Below are 18,246 nucleotides of genomic sequence, written 5' to 3'. Positions count from 1 at the left end.
TAATCCATACAACCCACAATATCAAAAAAGGTTTTGCGTTTGTAGCAAATGATTTTTAAGGTGCCGTTTAAAGGAAATAATTGTAGGTGCTTGTCTTATATTATTTGGAATAAGGTTCCATATATTTCTCGCACAAAAGGAAAAAGTACGCTTTCCGTAATTCGTTTTAAATGCAACATATGATAAATCGTTGTGGGTGGTGGACCTAAGAAAGTATGTAATGTTATTTGATACAAAAATAACGACATCAAAATAAGGAGGCATTGAGCCATCTAAAACTTTGTACACTATAGTCCCAACAAGAAATTTACACCTATTTTCAAATGACAACCAGCCCAGTTTATTGAAAATCGGAATTGAAGGAGAGGAAAACGGCTTATTCATTATTATTTTTGCAGCACGTTTCTGTATCGAAATTACGTTCTTTAAATTTGATCTTGTGGCTGAGCACCATATTGTACAACAATAGTCCATATGTGGTAAGATGTATGAATTATAAAACAACTTCATTGTTTCATAATTTAGATAGGGTTTAATGCGTTTTAATAAGGCTAGCTTTGAGTTGAGCTTTCGACAGACGTTATTTATATGCAGTTTCCAAGTGAGATGTTTGTCAACAGTTATACCAAGTAAATTATGATGTTCAACTTGATCAATAACAATGTTGTTGATTTTTAGTAATAAGGTGTTTGCAGACTTTTTAGCACTGGAGAATATCATGCATTTAGTTTTGTTTGGATGTATTAACATATTGTTAAAAGAGCACCAATTTGATATTATATCTAAGCCATTTTGCAAAGTACTTTGAATGCTTTTAATGTCAACATCAGCTGCATGTAAGGTAGAGTCATCTGCATAAAGATCTAACGCTCCCTTTTGAAGGAAAAACGGCATGTCATTAATATATATAAGGAAAAGAAGAGGGCCGAGAATAGTTCCTTGAGGTACCCCGGCTTTTATAGTTTGAAAAGCTGATTGTTGTGTTCCGACTTTGACGCATTGTTGTCTGTTAGATAGGTACGACTGCATCAAGGTAAGCACACTCTCAAAGAAATGATACATAGAAAGTTTTTTAAGTAAAATATCATGATCTACTAAATCAAAGGCTTTCCTAAGGTAAAGGTATACTGTCCCTACAATTTTTCCAGAATCTATGTTTTGTAGCCAAGAATCTATAAGTCGAATCAATGATGACTGACAAGAATGATTTTGACGAAAACGAGACTGGAAAGTATGCAACAATTGATGTTTTTCAAGAAATGACTTCATTTGATTTGAAATGTGTCTTTCAAATATCTTAGAAACAGTAGGGAGTATGGAAATGGGTCTATAGTTGTATAGGTCATTTTTATCTGATTCTTTATGCACAGGCAATATATATGCATTCTTAAGCCTGTCCGGAAAAATTCCACTTTGAATGCTCTTATTTATGATTGACGTTATTGAGCCGACAATGGTATCACCACAATGTTTGAGTATATCAGAACCGATATTGTCAAGGCCAGGTGCTTTATTGTTTTTTAAACAGTCGATTATTTTACGGACCTCAAATACTGTTATTGGTGCAATTTCAAATAAATGTGTTTTTAGTTTATCATTGAGATATCTTTTGAATTTTGTATAATTATATGGTTAAAATTTAGTTTTGGTGACCAAATCGGAGATGTTAGTAAAATGTGCGTTGAATGTGTCTAAGATCTCAGGAATGCTGTCAATGGTTGTATTATTTACGTCAAGTGTTAATGGCAGAGTGAGGGAAGGATTTGGATGTGCAAGGGAATTAATTGTTTTCCATATATGTTGTGTTGACACCTTTTCCTTTACTGAGTTATTATAGAATTGTTGTTTATATTTTCTTATAAGAAACGTTACATGGTTCCTTTTGTGTTTTGTACTCGTCGATTTTGTGATGTTTTTTCAACCAGTCTCGCATTTTAATTGCATGTTTAATTTCGTCTGAAAACCATCCAGGTAAAATTTGTGACTTAATTCTTTTTGTTTTAATAGGTGCATGGATGTTTAATGTTGATGTTATGGTATCAAGTAAATAATTGAGACATGTATTGGGATCTGAGACCATGTCAATCATTTCTAAATTTGACATTAATAAATCGTTTTGAAAAGCGTGTTCCTTAAAATGTTTGAATTGCCTATATTCTTTTGATATATGCTTGTTCTTAGGTATTTTTGTATGCATTTGTCTTGTAAAACATACAGGAAAATGATCACTAACACTATACGATGAAACAAAAACATTGCTTATACGATCGGGTCTATTTGTATATAAATGATCAATAATTGTATACGATTTCTTTTTAATTCTTGTTGGTTTCGTTACTAACTATTTAAGACCATTTGAAATTACAAACGAATTCCAGCGGGAGTTTTTGAATGTTTCTTTTTCAGATTGAAAGTTCATATTTAAATCACCTAAAATATAAAGTTCTTTACTCATACAGTTAATAGCATTTTTAAAGCTGATATCATAGGCTGATACCCAGTCAATTGCAGAATCCGGTGGCCTATATATAAAGTTAATTAGAAACGATTTAGCGTTTGGGAACATAATTTCAGTCCAGACCGATTCTAATGAGCACGTATTTAAATCTAATCTATGTTTGAAAGGTATATTGTCTTTTATGTAAACAACTATGCCACCACCCTTACGATTATCTCGGTCACGACGAATACAATTAAAATTTGGAATTTGTATTATCCGAATCTTGTATTTCATTGATTAAAAATGTTTCGCATAGTCCTAAAATATGTATTTTTGAATGTGAAAGTACATATTTAATTTCATCTAATTTAGGCATTATGTGACGTATATTAAGACAAACAACATTTAACCCTCTATTAGAAAAATTGAAGTCTAAATTAGAAGCAGTATTATTGTCACACTTGTCAATAGCAATACGCCTGTCAATATTTGAAATACATGTATTGCAATTTGTACTTGAACTAGATCAATATTGTTTTACTAGGTGTCAAATAATTTGAACAATATGATGTTTTAAAAAGAGAATTGCTCTTATCACATTTGCAGACATTATTATTACATTCTATACATATATATACCTAAGTGTATGGAACCTGTTTGGAGAAAGGATACTGCTTGTTTGTTGTATATCATGCGATTGTCTGTTAAAATTGTCCTATATTGGAAACATCGTTGGAGCCATGACTCGTCTCTGTCCTCGGTATTTCATGTGGCGCCCATGGTAGTACGAGTAGCCGCCGGCGCCCCATCGATTTTGGTAGCAGTCTTCGGCGCTGTGATTTCGCAGTCCACATACCGTGCATTTGTTTCCCTGTTGCCATCGCGATCTGTTAGTAAACGAAGCAATTTGGGGATGTTCGTTCACACTTCCTTTTCCGGACCCGTGCCTCGTTATTGGTAGTTGTTGATTTATGGCTGTAACAAGAGCACTAGTGCCTTTTGCATTGAGATGAATGCCATCTCGATGGTAGTAATGGCGGGCTGTGTTCCCATTGCCAAATACAAACGCCTGATGACAATCAATGATGCGTGCGTTCATGTCTTCTCCAGTCCGCTTTAATAATTCATTGAGCGGAAGTACGTCAGTGTCTATGCGTGGACAAGCGGTACACAAATATACTGCGCACGATTCCGATTTTCTTCTTATGTCCAGGATTAGAGATTTCACGTCATTGTAGAGCGTCGATCGAGCAGAACCGGAAGCAGCATCATTTCCCCCAGCATAAACAACGATGTTATTGTATTTCGTAGCGATTTCTCTACTCAGATTTGACTGGATTTCCAATCAGAGCATAAACAATAAAACCGAATTGTTCCGGACAAGAACATAACCTCGATTGTCTGTAACTAAGTGAAAACACTGGACATGTCCAAGAATCTTTCAATCAACGTGTAGTCATTGCAAACCAGTTAGCACCAAAGTGAGTAATTTTAGTCATGTCAAAGACATTTCCAAGTCATTATTGTTTTAACCCATTTATGCCTAGCGTCTAGAAAAACGGCCTTGGCAAACAGCGAAGACCTAGATGAGACGCCGCATGAAGCGGCGTCTCATCAGGGTCTGTGCTGTTTGCTTAAAGGAATTTCTGTAAGAAATATTCTAAATATAGAATTGAATACTAGACATCCCTAATTTTGGAAACAAATTGATCCAATTTAGAAGGATGTGAGAGTCCACTAGGCATAAATGGGTTAAGTAAAAAATTCAGTTGACATTTTTCTATCATACTACTTCTAAGTTATTTCAACAGCTGGATCAGTTTTTCAATCGAGAGTCTCATGTTCTTTGCCGTGGGTCTCCTGTCGGCATTATCAGACCACGCTGCTTGTATAAGATCGATTAAACCGCTAGGGGGCGCTTTCTCCGTGTTAAAACTCGGTCGCCAGCCTCCACGCGGGTCAGTCTGACGCTTTTGGATCGCAGTTAAGGGGTCGCCATAGAAACTGGGTCCAAGAATTTCTCTGTTCATGACGCTCCCCGTGTCTTCTCCAAACCACATTTCCCAATAAATAAGTGCCACGCTGTAGATGTCGATTTTGTTGGTCTGGTTTCCTGTTCCCAAAAGCACTTCCGGTGCCATATAAGCAGGGGAACCATTCAGTGTAAATGAGAGCCTATCGGTCGGCTTCGCAACGCCTACATCTGTTATCTTAGCAACGCCATTTTCTGCGATCTGAAAACAACAATATATTTTACACATTACTGCTTAATCAGTTACAAACTATTCTTAACTGATTAAGCAGAACATACATAACAAACATTCAAGAACAATATAAAATGTACCTTAAAAACGGTATGTTACGTTTATAGGGCATACACAATTTATATAGAAAATGTTTTTCTTTATTACAAGTGTTATGCATTAACGTTTAAATACTTTACTATTGTAGCGAATATGCCCACTGGTTTACAGTAAGTTTAACCCATTTATGCCTAGCGTCTAGAAAAAAGGGCTTGGCAAACAGCGTAGATCCAGATGAGACGCCGCATGATGCGGCGTCTCATCAGGGTCTGCGCTGTTTGCTTACAGGAATTTCTGTAAGAAATATTGTAAATATAGAAAGAAACATACTTGACTTCCCTAATTTGGAAAATAAATGGATCCAATTTAGAAGGATGTGAGAGTCCACTAGGCATAAATGGGTTAAACTGATAGTGATATAGGTTACAATTCGCTCTTCGAAAGAAATGAATACCCACAAGCACATTCTCGGGCTTCATGTCTCGGTGTGTATATCGTTTCTCGTGAATATATTCCAGACCGCTCGCAATGTCCCGGGCATGCGAAAGTGTCCTCCTCACCGCCTCCGGTCGTCTCGGTTGGTCGGGAGCGATGAGACCAGGGACATGTTCTGCCTTGCTGGCATGATCTTCGCAGAAATAGTTCGGTGTTAGTACGTTGCCATTTTGAATACTCGCTTAGATTCTATATTGCTATGTATAATTTACATATTGATGTTCAGTTTTTTTGTTTGCTCTTTGGGGTTCTTTGAATCGTATTACTTCTTTCATGAGCGCATCATAAACATTATCATGTGATTGGAAAAACATATCAGCAGTTTGTTTTTAGGTTAAGAAAAGAGAAACAAATAAATCTCTTAATATGATAAGTTTTCGAACCTGTCTTAGTTATGCATTAACAAACCCAAATTGCACGAAGAGTATAACGTTTTCGACGTTTGTAATAAATTCTTCATAATAATGAATTCGTGGTTTACAAGAACAACTGTATCGTTCATATAAACGTGTGTTACTTTTATATCGAATACATCACTTTTCATATCGATCGTTTTCAAGAAAGTACGTTGAACAAGGTGACAATTAAAATGCATTGGTAAGGAGAAAAATTACAAGAAAGTATTGGCTACCTTAAAATATATGGGCCGTGCTCTGTGAAAAGGGGATTTAACGCATGTGCGTGAAGTGTAATCCCAGATTAGTATGTGCGGTCCGCAAAAGCTTATCAGGGATGCCACTTTCCGCTTTTATGATATCTTCTGTTTAAAGAAAGTATCTTCTTAGCAAAAATCTAGTTTAGGCGGAAAGTGTCGTCCCTAATAAGCCTGTACGGACTGCACAGGCTAATCTGGAACGATACGATACGCACATGCATTAAACCCCATTTTCAAAGAGCACAAGTTTGTTTTGGGTGACAAAGGCTAGTCTGCGTACCGATGTACAAGTTCTTCAGCGATCCCTGGCAGAGCTCCATAACCATGATCCAGATTAGACCGGACCAACTCTTCTCAAAGGTTGCTCCGTAGTAGCGAATCACATTGGGATGAACCAAGTCACTGTAAAATTGTGTTATCGCGTAAGAGGGGTTGACCGTAATGGGATTAACTGATGCCTTGTAAATTGAAAAGGAACATGAAGTAAAATGACTTTTATAAATTTAAGTATTTTAAACGCCACTGAACAATGCACTTAAAGACTTTCAAACCCGAGTAACAATCATATATGTTGCTCTCTTTACATGGTCAATACATGATTCCAATTTAATAATCATATCTAAAACATACGCTAATATATGCACATTGTTGCTTATTGGTCATTCAGAGGATATGCGTATCTCAATTATTTCAAATATGTCCAATAAAACATGATACGTGAGCGAATTTGGTTGATTAAAGCCCCGTCGATTAAATGTCTGGTATATTCCACGGCACGTGCTACGTTGTTAGGCTACGTTGTAAACAAATGTCGTTCCTTGTATATAACAACTAAATGTTATATTGATGTTATAAAACTTTTAGATTTTCAATTCAATATGAATACAATTGTAATTGATAACGCACGACTCTTTGTCACAGAACGATATTCTGATTTAAAAAAAAAATGATTATTTGATTAGCGGTTATTTTTGGAACGCGGAGTAATATACTGACCTTGGTTACACTACAGTCATTATCAAAGTACGACAAACACTTATGAACTCGCGAAATTCCAGGTTAACTAATTTTGTTTAAATAAAAAGGTTTCCTGAATAAAAAGTGGGATAAATAGAATAATAGGTTTGTGTTGATTATCGATCAGGTTTATCATGCTCGGCACGAAAACGAAAAAAGACACCAAACTTATAACCCAAATACATCTGTCAAGACAACTCAAAGTAGAGCCCCTACCGCAGTATTTTATCTTCCATAAGTAGTTCCGTCACGTTTCCGATTTTCACGGCGCTACTTGATACCTGTAAAACAAAATGACGAATTTCATCTATTTATTTTTGCTTCATTATTTTCCTTTAAATGCAATTTACTTGGCTTTTATATGTACTAAATATTGTGACCTACGATTCTAAATTGAAATGTGGCTCACCTAGTATATGAAACAAATGCCTACCTTCAATGCCACGGGTATTTGTTCTCTTTTCCATTCAGACTTGAAAACCTTGGAGAATGATCCGGAGTCTATGAATTTTTTATTCAGCCAGTCAAGCTCATTTAGTTCAATATCGAACTTCATGATCTTGTTGACATAGAATATGTCTAACTTGCCATGGAGTTCTGCGCATTCTCTCGCAATAGGCGGCAATTGTTCTTTCATCTTTTCAATCTGGGTCATGTTTTGTTTAAGCGTTTCGATTAGCTTTTGGTCAGCCTTAAACACAAGTAGAGAATGCACAAAAATGGTGTGGTATTTAAATTACGTTTATTAATTAATGTTAAAAATATCAAATATTACTTGCAGCGTTATGGTGTCCTGACACTTCGTTTATTACCACAAAGAGCTTATATACACGCCCATACAAAACGTACATACCTGAAGGAAAATAGGTATTTTTCTGGCTGCTTCATTTATATCTTCGAAAAAGCGCTCAAAAAACTTCATCAATTTAGCACTCATGTCCTTGTGTTCCAGAATGCTTTTCATGTAAATAGCGGCAGCTTTAGCCATGATATCTGCCTTAGTGTCCATGGATGCCTTGTCAGTGTATGACTTTCTACAGCAAGTTTAAGACAGAAGTAATTACATTAATGTGTATTTATTATGTAAATGTATACTTATTAAAACTATTCAATATTAAATTTCTGCATTAAACAGTTCATTAAATGACAGAGATTGTTTTTAAATAATAAATGCAGCATCAAACACACGGAGCTTACAATACCAACATGAACTATTGTCGAATTATATACTAATTGGACATGTTGAAGTTTTGCAGAATGGAGAATTAAGACGCATTCAGTATATTTATTCAAGCTTTTATTTCTTTTGTGTCGACTTTTATCTAAGACCCTTACTTGAAAAGATCGCGAACTTCTTTATCGTTCGTGTCAAGCAAACCGATGCAGCTGACGGCACCTCCGAGCGTGCTGTACGTTCTCTCTATCGTCCCTCTCTTCTTGCCAAACATTTTCTTTCCGGTCAGCTCGTGTATCGTCCGCAGTATGGTGGTGCGGTCATTCGGATGGCTTAGCAGTTCTAAATAGTATATTTTATTACACAAGAAACTAGCGGACTTAAGAGTATTACGGATTGTGTCCGAATAAAACGTGTTAAAATGGGTTCGACCAAACAAGACAAATATTGTCGCTGCTACGACAAGAACCTTAAAATTACCAATTCGAGATATTTAACGAAGTTTTAGGATTTACATAAATGTAAATATGAATTTGTATATGTTGACATAAACAGGGAAAAAGTGTGTTAATTTACAAAACAATTTGTATTGAAAAATTATACCGATTGAATTACCACTCGTAAGTAAGTTACAATTCGTGGACCAGTTGAATTGAGATAACACAATAACAGTTCAATGAGATATCCAAGGGTAAATTCTTGTTTTAAATCTTGATTTATTGAACATATTTTTAGAAATAAACACTCGTTAAAATCTTTTTGGGGACCCTGTGTTCAAGTAGAGTATTGATGTTCACTGTTATATTTGGACTACATTTTAAAGAAGTTGTTGGAACAATCTCCATATTCGTATATATATATATATTGGGACTTAACCCATTTAAGCCTAGCGTCTAGAAAAAAGGCATTGGCAAACAGCGTCTCATCAGGGTATGCGCTGTTTGATTAAAGGAATTTCTGTAAGAAATATTTTGAATATAGAAATACAATACTAGACAACCCTAATTTTGGAATAAAGTGATCCAATTTAGAAGGATGGGAGAGTCCATGGATTAAAATACTCGCTTTCTATTTCGTGCACTTGATGAGTAAGGAGCCCAAACTCCTTCGTAAACACGTCCACGATCTCTCGTTCAACCCCGTGTAACGTCTGGTTGTCCCTTTCCCAAGCGTCCATGACGCTCGCAATGCGTTCGGAAATCTTCAGCGCCGCCTCGTCTGCCGTCAGCTTCCATTTCCGGAATACTTTCGGACAGTCGCTTTCGTTGTCCCATTTACAGAGTCTATTGGATGTACATTTAATGTACATTTAAGTCACAACGACGGTTATTACACATGTACTGTACGGCGTTTTGAATAACCACAAAAAAAAAGAACAACAACATAGCTTAAATACTAAATATTTAACATTCAACAGTTTTACGAAGAAGAGATGTAGTAGGAATGATCCGGAAGTTTACATATTTATGTTGTGGCAATTCCATCTAAGTCTAAGGGAAACAAATGCGGCAAGGTACCAATGGTAGGTAGATCCAGTCAAATAAATATATTAGATATGTTTTGTGATTTTGAAAGTATTTTTAATGGTCGGCCTGATATGAACACAGGTAAGTTTTTTTTTCTTAACTCTAGCACATTCCGGAGTAAGCCCTTTATGCCCAGGAGGAATCCAACTGATTGATTGTTATTGAACAAAATCGACGGAGTTAAAGTCTGACCAAATCTGTATGCGAACACAGTTATAACTGGCATTGTTATATAATTTTTTAACCATGTGTATAGAGTTATCACTTTAGAAACTTTTTCTATTCTAGCATTAGTGTATTGAATGTTTTACATAAATTAAGTGTATAACAACATGCATTAATGTTCTTAAATGTATGATTATGTATCACTCTGTTTGACATATTTTCATGTTAATGCTGTAATTTGGGCCAGTGGCCTATATTACCCAATAAACATGTCTATGTCTATGTCTATTGTTATATAATATAATAATGCTATTCATATATTTATATAAATTAATTAATAAACCGTTTCAATCGTAATTGCTTTAAATTGTTTGCACTACTTCTTTTAACACCGTACTTGTTGTGTAGATTCCTGTGTTCAAGCATGTCTCTGATTGTGTTGGTTATCCTGTAAATTTCGAACTCCACCTTGTGTCGTAGCTTCTTTACACACTCGTCGGTGTTGTGCTGCAATATGACACCAGTCACATTTGAGTCGCGTTCTGAGAAAACTGGGCATAATGCCTGTGCGTAAAGTGCCGTCCCATATAAGCCTGCGGACTTCACAGGCTAATGTGGGACGACACTTTACGCACATGCATTATGCACAGTTTTCTCAGAACAAGACACATGTGGTATTTCTAAATATATGTGTCAAAGATAATGCAAAAGGCAATAGTTGTTGTATTAGATTCGCCAAATTATATTTGAACCTGTGACATCAAACATGTTGCATTATTAAAGGGGCCGTCCAACAGATAAAGCGTGGTATCGACGCGAAACGATATTTTGGGAAACTAAGAGGATTGCTTTTATAGCAAAAAAAATACATCCGCTAAAAACATGAACGTCGATGGTCGAGTTGTCTAGAAGGGAGGCTTTTTACTCCAGGACTCCAGGAATCCAGGGGTCAGTGGTTCGAGCCCTGTTGAGGTTTACTTTTTTTTCCTTTTTTTAAATTGTATTCTTGTTTTTTTTTAAGGAGATTTTTAGTTCAAATGTTTAAATTTATCAATATAAAGCATTTAAAGCATTTAATGACAAGCTTCAATAATGCCAATATCTGTTGGACGGCCCCTTTAAAAAAATATAAAAATATCACGCATATATAATGATCAACATGATATTAGAATACATCACAAATGTATACGTATGCAGAAAAGTGTGTTGCGCTTAAGTATTCTCAAAAGCGCATTACTTAATAAAATAGAACTAACATGTACGTCAATACTGTGTATCTAGGCCTTCCATTACTTATCAAAATGTTACATATAAAATGACGTGCCTCTGCAAACGATCAGCCGTTTCCAAACACCTTCTCATGTGGTTAATATACACAAGACTTTGGATCGTGGTCAAGACAAAAACAATTGCTTATATAGGAATCACTTTTAATTGAAAATATGTTATCAATTACAAATTAAAAGTTTTTCATTGTCAGTTAAAATATAGTTATTTATATTAGCAAGAACGGTAAATAACAAAATGCACAGTACAATACATGTGAATACTAGAAAAGGATTGAAACGGAAGAAATACAACTTATGAAGTTCCTCATCATTATTGCTCTCAATGTATTCTGGCTGTACGGTCACCATTAAGAACTATATTAAAAACTTTCAAAATCTGCATAAATGCATAATGTGTACCTGGAGCTCTGCCACATGCCCCTGCATCTCCGTGTACTTCCGTTTCAGCTCTTCCGCCGACATCTCGTGCTGTACGCCTGCCACGCGCAGAACGTATGCGGTGCGAGACAAAAGTGAGGAAAGCCACCTGGAATGCATACATTAACATTTACAGTTTAGATTTTTAAAACAATCCTATACTATTTGGTCAATGCGTAAGGTCATGTATCTTCTAAACGTAATCATTTACACGGTAGATATAACTTTATTCCAAATGCCGTTGACATTGTCAAGCGTAGCTATTTTATTATTATATGCATAGCATTTTTAAGAAGGTTATGAACAACAAATATGTTTCAAAGTGTATTTACATTTATTTATTTTCTATGTTATTTGCACTTTTTGGTGCAGCTTTATACATTATATATTTTTCCAATTCTGTATGACATGCCATTATGTAATGTTTAACAATACCAATAATGCTCTTTCATCGCGTGGCGGTGAGAGTTTGGAATCAACTCGCCTATCCTTTGCAAGAGGGTCACCTGATCATCTGAAAGTGTCTTATGGTCTTCATATATATCTCGAGCCTGAAACAGCCCACGAAGAGAAGTTTAGCTTGCTTTAACAAGAAATATACAAACCATAATCCCACTTCGTTTAATGGTACAAACATAATGTAACAACCATGACATAAAAAGAAATAAACTTTGTTAAACATAACTCGAACAAGTGTGTACGTAAAGATGTGGTTTATGACGAAAAAGTAACACGTGCTATTGTCTCAAAATTTCATAACAATACACCGCAAGTCGATTAAATATAGAATCCCTATGTGAATATGTGTGTAATCGTATTTGTACAAAACATATGTGTACATTCGATCATTATATACCCTCTAAACAAACGACCAACAATTTGCCAATAAAATCAAATACATGTGTATCAAATTTTATCACGCGAAGTGCTTCAAGTATTGAGCAAAGTAGAAACTGGATCAGGTAGTTTAGCAGTGGCATATGAATAATGATATTGCTTCTTTCGTATCGGATATGTGACGAATCGGTTGATATCTTTTGCCAGTTAAGACCAGGTTGATTACCATTAAATTACCATGGCAATACTAATATCTGAAGCACTTGGTAAAAAACATGACTTGAATAAGATAACGCCCACATCCGATGTAGATTTGAAAAACTGTACAATATCTATAGAACATGACACGAAAATTTAAAATACAATGCCAACTTGCTTGCATTCATTTTTTAGCGGACATGTAGTTATCTTGGTGAACTCCCGGAGAGACAGAGAACAATTGGATTCTGCAAATGCAAAAATAACATTGTGTTATTACCTTGGTAACAGACATGTAATGAATCTGGTTATTCCTTATTTCGGGGTAGACATATGAGAGTTGCTCAAAAATGTCTTTCTGTACCACTGTCGTGTCACATTGGAGCACGTTTTCACTCTTGTTTCCAATAAAAAGCACGCTATCTGGACCGAACTCCTTTGAGCTGTTCACTACAGTCTTCAGAAGGTGACCAAGCTAAATATAGTGGTAAAGTGAGAATATTAAAAAGTTTCTCTGAACCGCTTAATTTACTTTTCACATACTCGTGTCAATGATCATTGTTACTCCATTATACGTACATTAAATGTATATATTATCAACAGGAAATATGTGTCCATGTGTGCAGTTTCTATTAGAGAAGTTGTAGCTCTAAGCTTTTGGTGTGTGATGAGTGTTCCAAACTTATATTTTAGCAAAATAAGTTTATCAAAACAAAATACAAAACAATTGTCAAACTAAAACGTTATACGAACCCGGCTATGCGACAAGCCACCGGCTGTATTGGTGTTCATGACGTAGACAAAACCGAAGGCGGACTTAATGTATTTTTCAAGTCGATGATCTAAGTTGTTTCCTCCGCCTATGCCCGGAATGTCAACAATCACGACGCTTTTCTGCAACGGTGCATTTATATGTTAAACACTTTTCAAAAAGATTACAAAATGAACAGCAAAATGTCATCAGAAAACTACAAAATAAGAACTTTTATCTAATGGACTTGTATTGTAAAATAAACAATTTATCACGAGTAAAATGCATCGAAAAACAGAAACAACACAAAAACAGTAAACAATAAACATAAACACTTTTTTCTGCTGTTTATAGATATAGATACTGACACTTAAGGTTTTGAAGGGATAGTAGAGTTCGATATGATCATAAGGATTGTCGTCATTTGCGTCGCATTCAGTCACGCAATCCTTGAACTCCTGTATGCCCCGTTGGTCATCTGTAACATAACAACATACGAGGTTCAAAACGGTGATTTTAAGAACATAGCATATACGTGCATGCAAGACAATAGTCTTTATCATTCATAATAGTTTAAATCTGTATCTACCTTGGTAATACCAATAACCATTCAGCTATTTGACGGTTTGTATTTTTAGCTGTTATCTTTTCAGGCAACACACACACACACATATATATATATATATATATATATATATATATATATATATATATATATATATATATATATATATATATATATATATATATATATATCCTTTGATTTATTAACCAAGTCAATAACTCAATACCGAAGCAATTGATTCTCGTGCCTAATGAGTTCCTATTGTACGCATTTTCCCCATGCTACTTTAATATTAACATACCCAGTATAATGACTCTCGGTTTCACCGGTCTCTGTTTCCCGCGGTCTGTCCACGAAGACTTAAAGTAGCACCTAGCCTCATTGATATCGCTACACCGGATCTCCACAATCGTGTTTGAGCACTTCAGCGTGTCCGTCGGGAGAACGTGACAGTCCAAGAATAGATTGATAATGCTCGACTTCCCTGCTCCAACCTCGCCTGGTGATATAAACGTTCAGTTCTCACAACTCAGTGCTATCATACCAATGATCGAATGAAAAGTATGCATATTGATGGAATCTGCAAACACTTTAATGGGATCCTGCGATAATTTCTTTTCAATAGCAAAGATTACAATGTACAAAGCGACACACTAAATTGGTATATTGTCTTGGTCACGTTCTTGTTATTTCTCAAAAGAATGTGAACTTTGTTATCGTTCAAGGAATACTACTTTTGGTTGTTTTCATATTCTTAATATCCGTTTCAACAAAGTAAGTGAACCATCTTATCAAATCAAGTGAGTGGCTAATATTGATATTCCAATGTTATACTATAATAAAAACCTTTGTGCTCAGGTTTTATCCGTAATTGTCGTGTATTGGCAACCGGTAACTCGTCTCGATAAGCAATACGTTTAAATGATTTGGTTCTCAATAACCGATCGATTCGGATACATCATTCAATTTATTACTATGCCTACTAAGATTGAAGTCTTCAAAAGAACATTGAAACCGCGCGTTCGGTCAATAGCGATACATCGCTAATGTTATACTTGTTATGTACAAACCTACTTAAAATAAAATTTATATTTGTATTTGTATTTTGCTTTTAAAAACTGACCAGTCCTATAAAAGACATTTCTTTTGAAGTAGTCAAAACGCATTTCGATCAGATAACGTTGTAATACACAATGTATACTTTTCATGGGATTTATAACATTTCATAGGGATTGTTGGTGCACCAGTACTGCTGCAGGTGAAAGTCGAATGTGTATACTAGACTAATATTACAACAAAGTACTTTATCTACGTGAAATGTTAACCCATTTATGCCTAGTGGACTATCCCATCCTGCTTAACTGGATTAATTTATTTCCAAAATTAGGGATGTCTAGTATATTTATTTCTTTATTTAGAATATTTCTTACAGAACTTCCTTTAAGCAAACAGCACAGACCCTGATGAGACGCCGCATCATGCGGCGTCTCATCAGGGTCTACGCTGTTTGCCAAGGCCTTTTTTCTAGACGCTAGTCATAAATGGGTTACAGACCCTGTCGTCAGTTTCATTGTCTGACTGACCTGCAACCAGAATCCAGCATTGTAAGGACTCCAATGAATGGGCCATGGTTCGAATGGTGTCGTCTAGGGCTTTGAAAAGAACGTGGTTAATTTGATAAGAATAGCAACACTGACTATCAAGCAGATTCTACTAGTAATATACACTATTCGCACCGTTTACCTTTCATTTACCTTTATATATTCGTTTTTTTAAGCCTAATGTGTATTTTGGACTTTAATTTTTAGAATTTATGTCAAAGCTTTTTTAAAGCCATCACCGCCTATCATAACACATTATTATTCACTTATAAATGTAACAACATATGTTTCAAGGGTTGTTTTGATTGTATATTTATTTTGAGAGAAAGATTGGAGTGTTTTATTTCAATTAAATTAACGTTAGCAAATGTTAAGCAGAAAAAGTTATTTATATGCGACAAATCAAGCTACACAATATTGTTACACATAAGATAAAATAATCTTGCAAACTCTAAACAAATAAGAGTATATGTACAATGCACTATAATTGCACATACAAGGGTACGATTGTAGTAGGTTGGACTTCAGTTTTTCTGGTATGTCTTGGACAAGTTTTTCTGTCTGTTGTAACTTATTCTGCAGCTCCATTCGCACTTCTTCCTGATCCTGGCTCGCTTTAAGGATTCCACCCAGGAAAGGAACAGGCAACTTGGGACTCTTTATAATGAAATGTCTTTGATTATGTGTATTCTCGTTATGTGTACAATTGCACAATATCCTTATTGGTTAGATGGTGAAGTTATGATAATTAAGTATTTTAAGGTTTATTATTATAAGAAGTAGCATGATAAGAATTAGTAGAAGCAGTATAAGTAGAAGTATTAGAAGTAGAAGTAGTAAAGGTAGTAATTGTAGTAGTAGTAGAAGTTGTTGCGGTTGATGATGATGTGGTTGTTGTTGTTATAATGAAATGAAAACTAAGGTAGATAAAATTCTGCATTGTTGAATCGTCAGTATTTGTTGTCGGATTTTATAGTTTTTTATCAGAAATGTTGAGGATCAATGTGCAATAAACATTGTACAGAAAACAACGATAAAAACCGAGTAAACCAACACTCAGTATTAGTGTACTTATGGTGTGTATTCAGTGTAGGTAACACACTTCAGTCTCATGAATTGTGCCGTGCTCTGTGAAAATGGGGTTTAATGCATGTGCGTAAAGTGTCATCCCAGATTAACCTGTGCAGTCCGCACAGGTCATCCGGGACGACACTTTCCGCCGAAACTGAATTTTGCTAAAAGAGACTTTCTTTAAACAGAAAATATAAAACACGCGGAAAGTGTCGTCCCTGATAAGCCTGTGCGGACTGCACAGGCTAATCTGGGACGACACTTTACACACATGCATTAAATTCCCTTTGCACAGAGCACGGCTAAATTATATTATTTTTGTACACAACCTCTCTCCCGTCGCCTTCTTTCCATTTGGTTAACAGACGACTTTTTATTTCTTGTAATTGACGGAGACCATGAACCTCCAAGTTCCACACTTTCGCCAAACGTAACGCGTCCCCTAGGTTCAGCTCTAGGATCTTCTCTTGGGTCCATGCATCAAATAAAGGGTCCATGGAAACTGAATATATTCGGGCTACTATAGAGAGCAGAATAAGTTACATTGCAGCCTACAAACGGAGAATTATTTTGTTTTGAGAATTGCTGGATTATTCTTCTGTCTACATGAGGTTCCATGTAATCAAATACGAATCACCTGGCGCGTTTTAAAAACATTACCATGTAAACATGTTCTACAAATACTGTCGTTACACTTCTTCAGTCGTTTTTAAAGAGCTCTTAAAAGGAAAAATAAACACTGGAAGAAGAATCTTAACGATGGATGTATCATTGACAAAACTCATTATTTCGCAAAAAAAACTTCAGATTAAAATAAACAGCGATTAATAATAACGGAAAAAAATAAAATATTATCATAAGGCCAAATATTGCTTTCAATTTACACGTCGGTCAATACAAAAAAATGAGTCATGTAAACCCAATCGGTTTAAAACAAAATGATTAATACTTACAAACTACTACTTTAGGATTCTTTAAGCCGCGACGTTTACACTGATCTACCCTAGCTATCCTTACATAAACAATCAATCATATGAGTCTTGTTCTGTGAAAATGGGGTTTAAAGCATGTGCGTAAAGTGTCGTCCCATATTAGCCTGTGCAGTCGCACAGGCTCATCAGGGACGACACTTTCCGCTTTTATGATATTTTCTGTTTAAAGAAAGTCTATTCTTAGCAAAATCTAGTTTATGCGGAAAGTATCGTCCCTGATTGGCCTGTGCGGACTTCACAGGCTAATCTGGGATGACACTTTACGCACATGCATTAAACCCCTTTTTTCACAGAGCACGACTCAAATTACTTTGACCAAGAACGTCGGTAATCTATACACAAATGAGCGTATGAAAGAAAGCCTTTTCAGTCAAAGTATGGCGTGTTTGATATAATTGGACGTTCTGGATTATAATACTATAATTATGATAACAAATACCTAATATTACTGTTTGGCTTACAGACAACTTTAGTCTGGCACATAATATAGCGTTGAAAATCGTTCTTAAATATCGTATCAACAGATTAAACATACAACAAAATGGTACATTTCTGACTGACAAAACTTATTTGTCGTACCTGAATTTTTGTATTCCTTAAAATGTGTTCACCCGTTCTTAAAGCGCAGTTTTAGTGCAATCATGAAGTATAGTGCAGATGACACCTATCGGTGTATTCGAAACGTAATCAAACATGAAATGATTATGTGCATGATCAAGTTTCAAAAAAGACATTGAATGAATTGTTTGG

At 35.4% G+C, this 18,246-nt stretch overlaps 1 protein-coding gene across 1 annotated transcript; it reads right to left on the bottom strand.

Moving 5' to 3' along the window:
- Window positions 1–2,678: 2,678 nt before the first annotated feature.
- Window positions 2,679–18,209, bottom strand: LOC127834477 (uncharacterized). Its single transcript, XM_052360344.1, has 19 exons — window positions 18,076–18,209; window positions 16,834–17,006; window positions 15,931–16,090; window positions 15,416–15,484; window positions 14,134–14,331; window positions 13,636–13,745; window positions 13,270–13,410; window positions 12,797–12,991; window positions 11,917–12,032; window positions 11,464–11,590; window positions 10,173–10,282; window positions 9,150–9,367; window positions 8,246–8,426; window positions 7,764–7,944; window positions 7,344–7,601; window positions 7,127–7,191; window positions 6,174–6,295; window positions 5,202–5,371; window positions 2,679–4,674 (listed from the first exon to the last, which is right to left on the bottom strand). Exons 2-19 carry the CDS (start codon window positions 16,999–17,001, stop codon window positions 4,240–4,242), a joined length of 3,024 nt encoding a protein of 1,007 aa, XP_052216304.1. The 5' UTR covers window positions 17,002–17,006; window positions 18,076–18,209; the 3' UTR covers window positions 2,679–4,239.
- Between the last annotated feature and the right edge of the window lie 37 nt (window positions 18,210–18,246).

Source organism: Dreissena polymorpha, chromosome 6 (assembly GCF_020536995.1).
Source record: "Dreissena polymorpha isolate Duluth1 chromosome 6, UMN_Dpol_1.0, whole genome shotgun sequence".
Taxonomy (NCBI): domain Eukaryota; kingdom Metazoa; phylum Mollusca; class Bivalvia; order Myida; family Dreissenidae; genus Dreissena; species Dreissena polymorpha.
This window is presented reverse-complemented; position numbering and strand designations above follow the sequence as displayed.

Coding starts and splice junctions, on each gene's coding strand:
- LOC127834477 (XM_052360344.1), bottom strand. CDS start 17,001: ATGGACCCTTTATTTGATGCATGGACCCAAGAGAAGATCCTAGAGCTG. Junction 13,746..14,133: donor ACCGAGAGTCATTATACTGG/GTATGTTAATAT, acceptor GTTATGTTACAG/ATGACCAACGGGGCATACAG. Junction 7,192..7,343: donor AAATACCCGTGGCATTGAAG/GTAGGCATTTGT, acceptor TTTGTTTTACAG/GTATCAAGTAGCGCCGTGAA.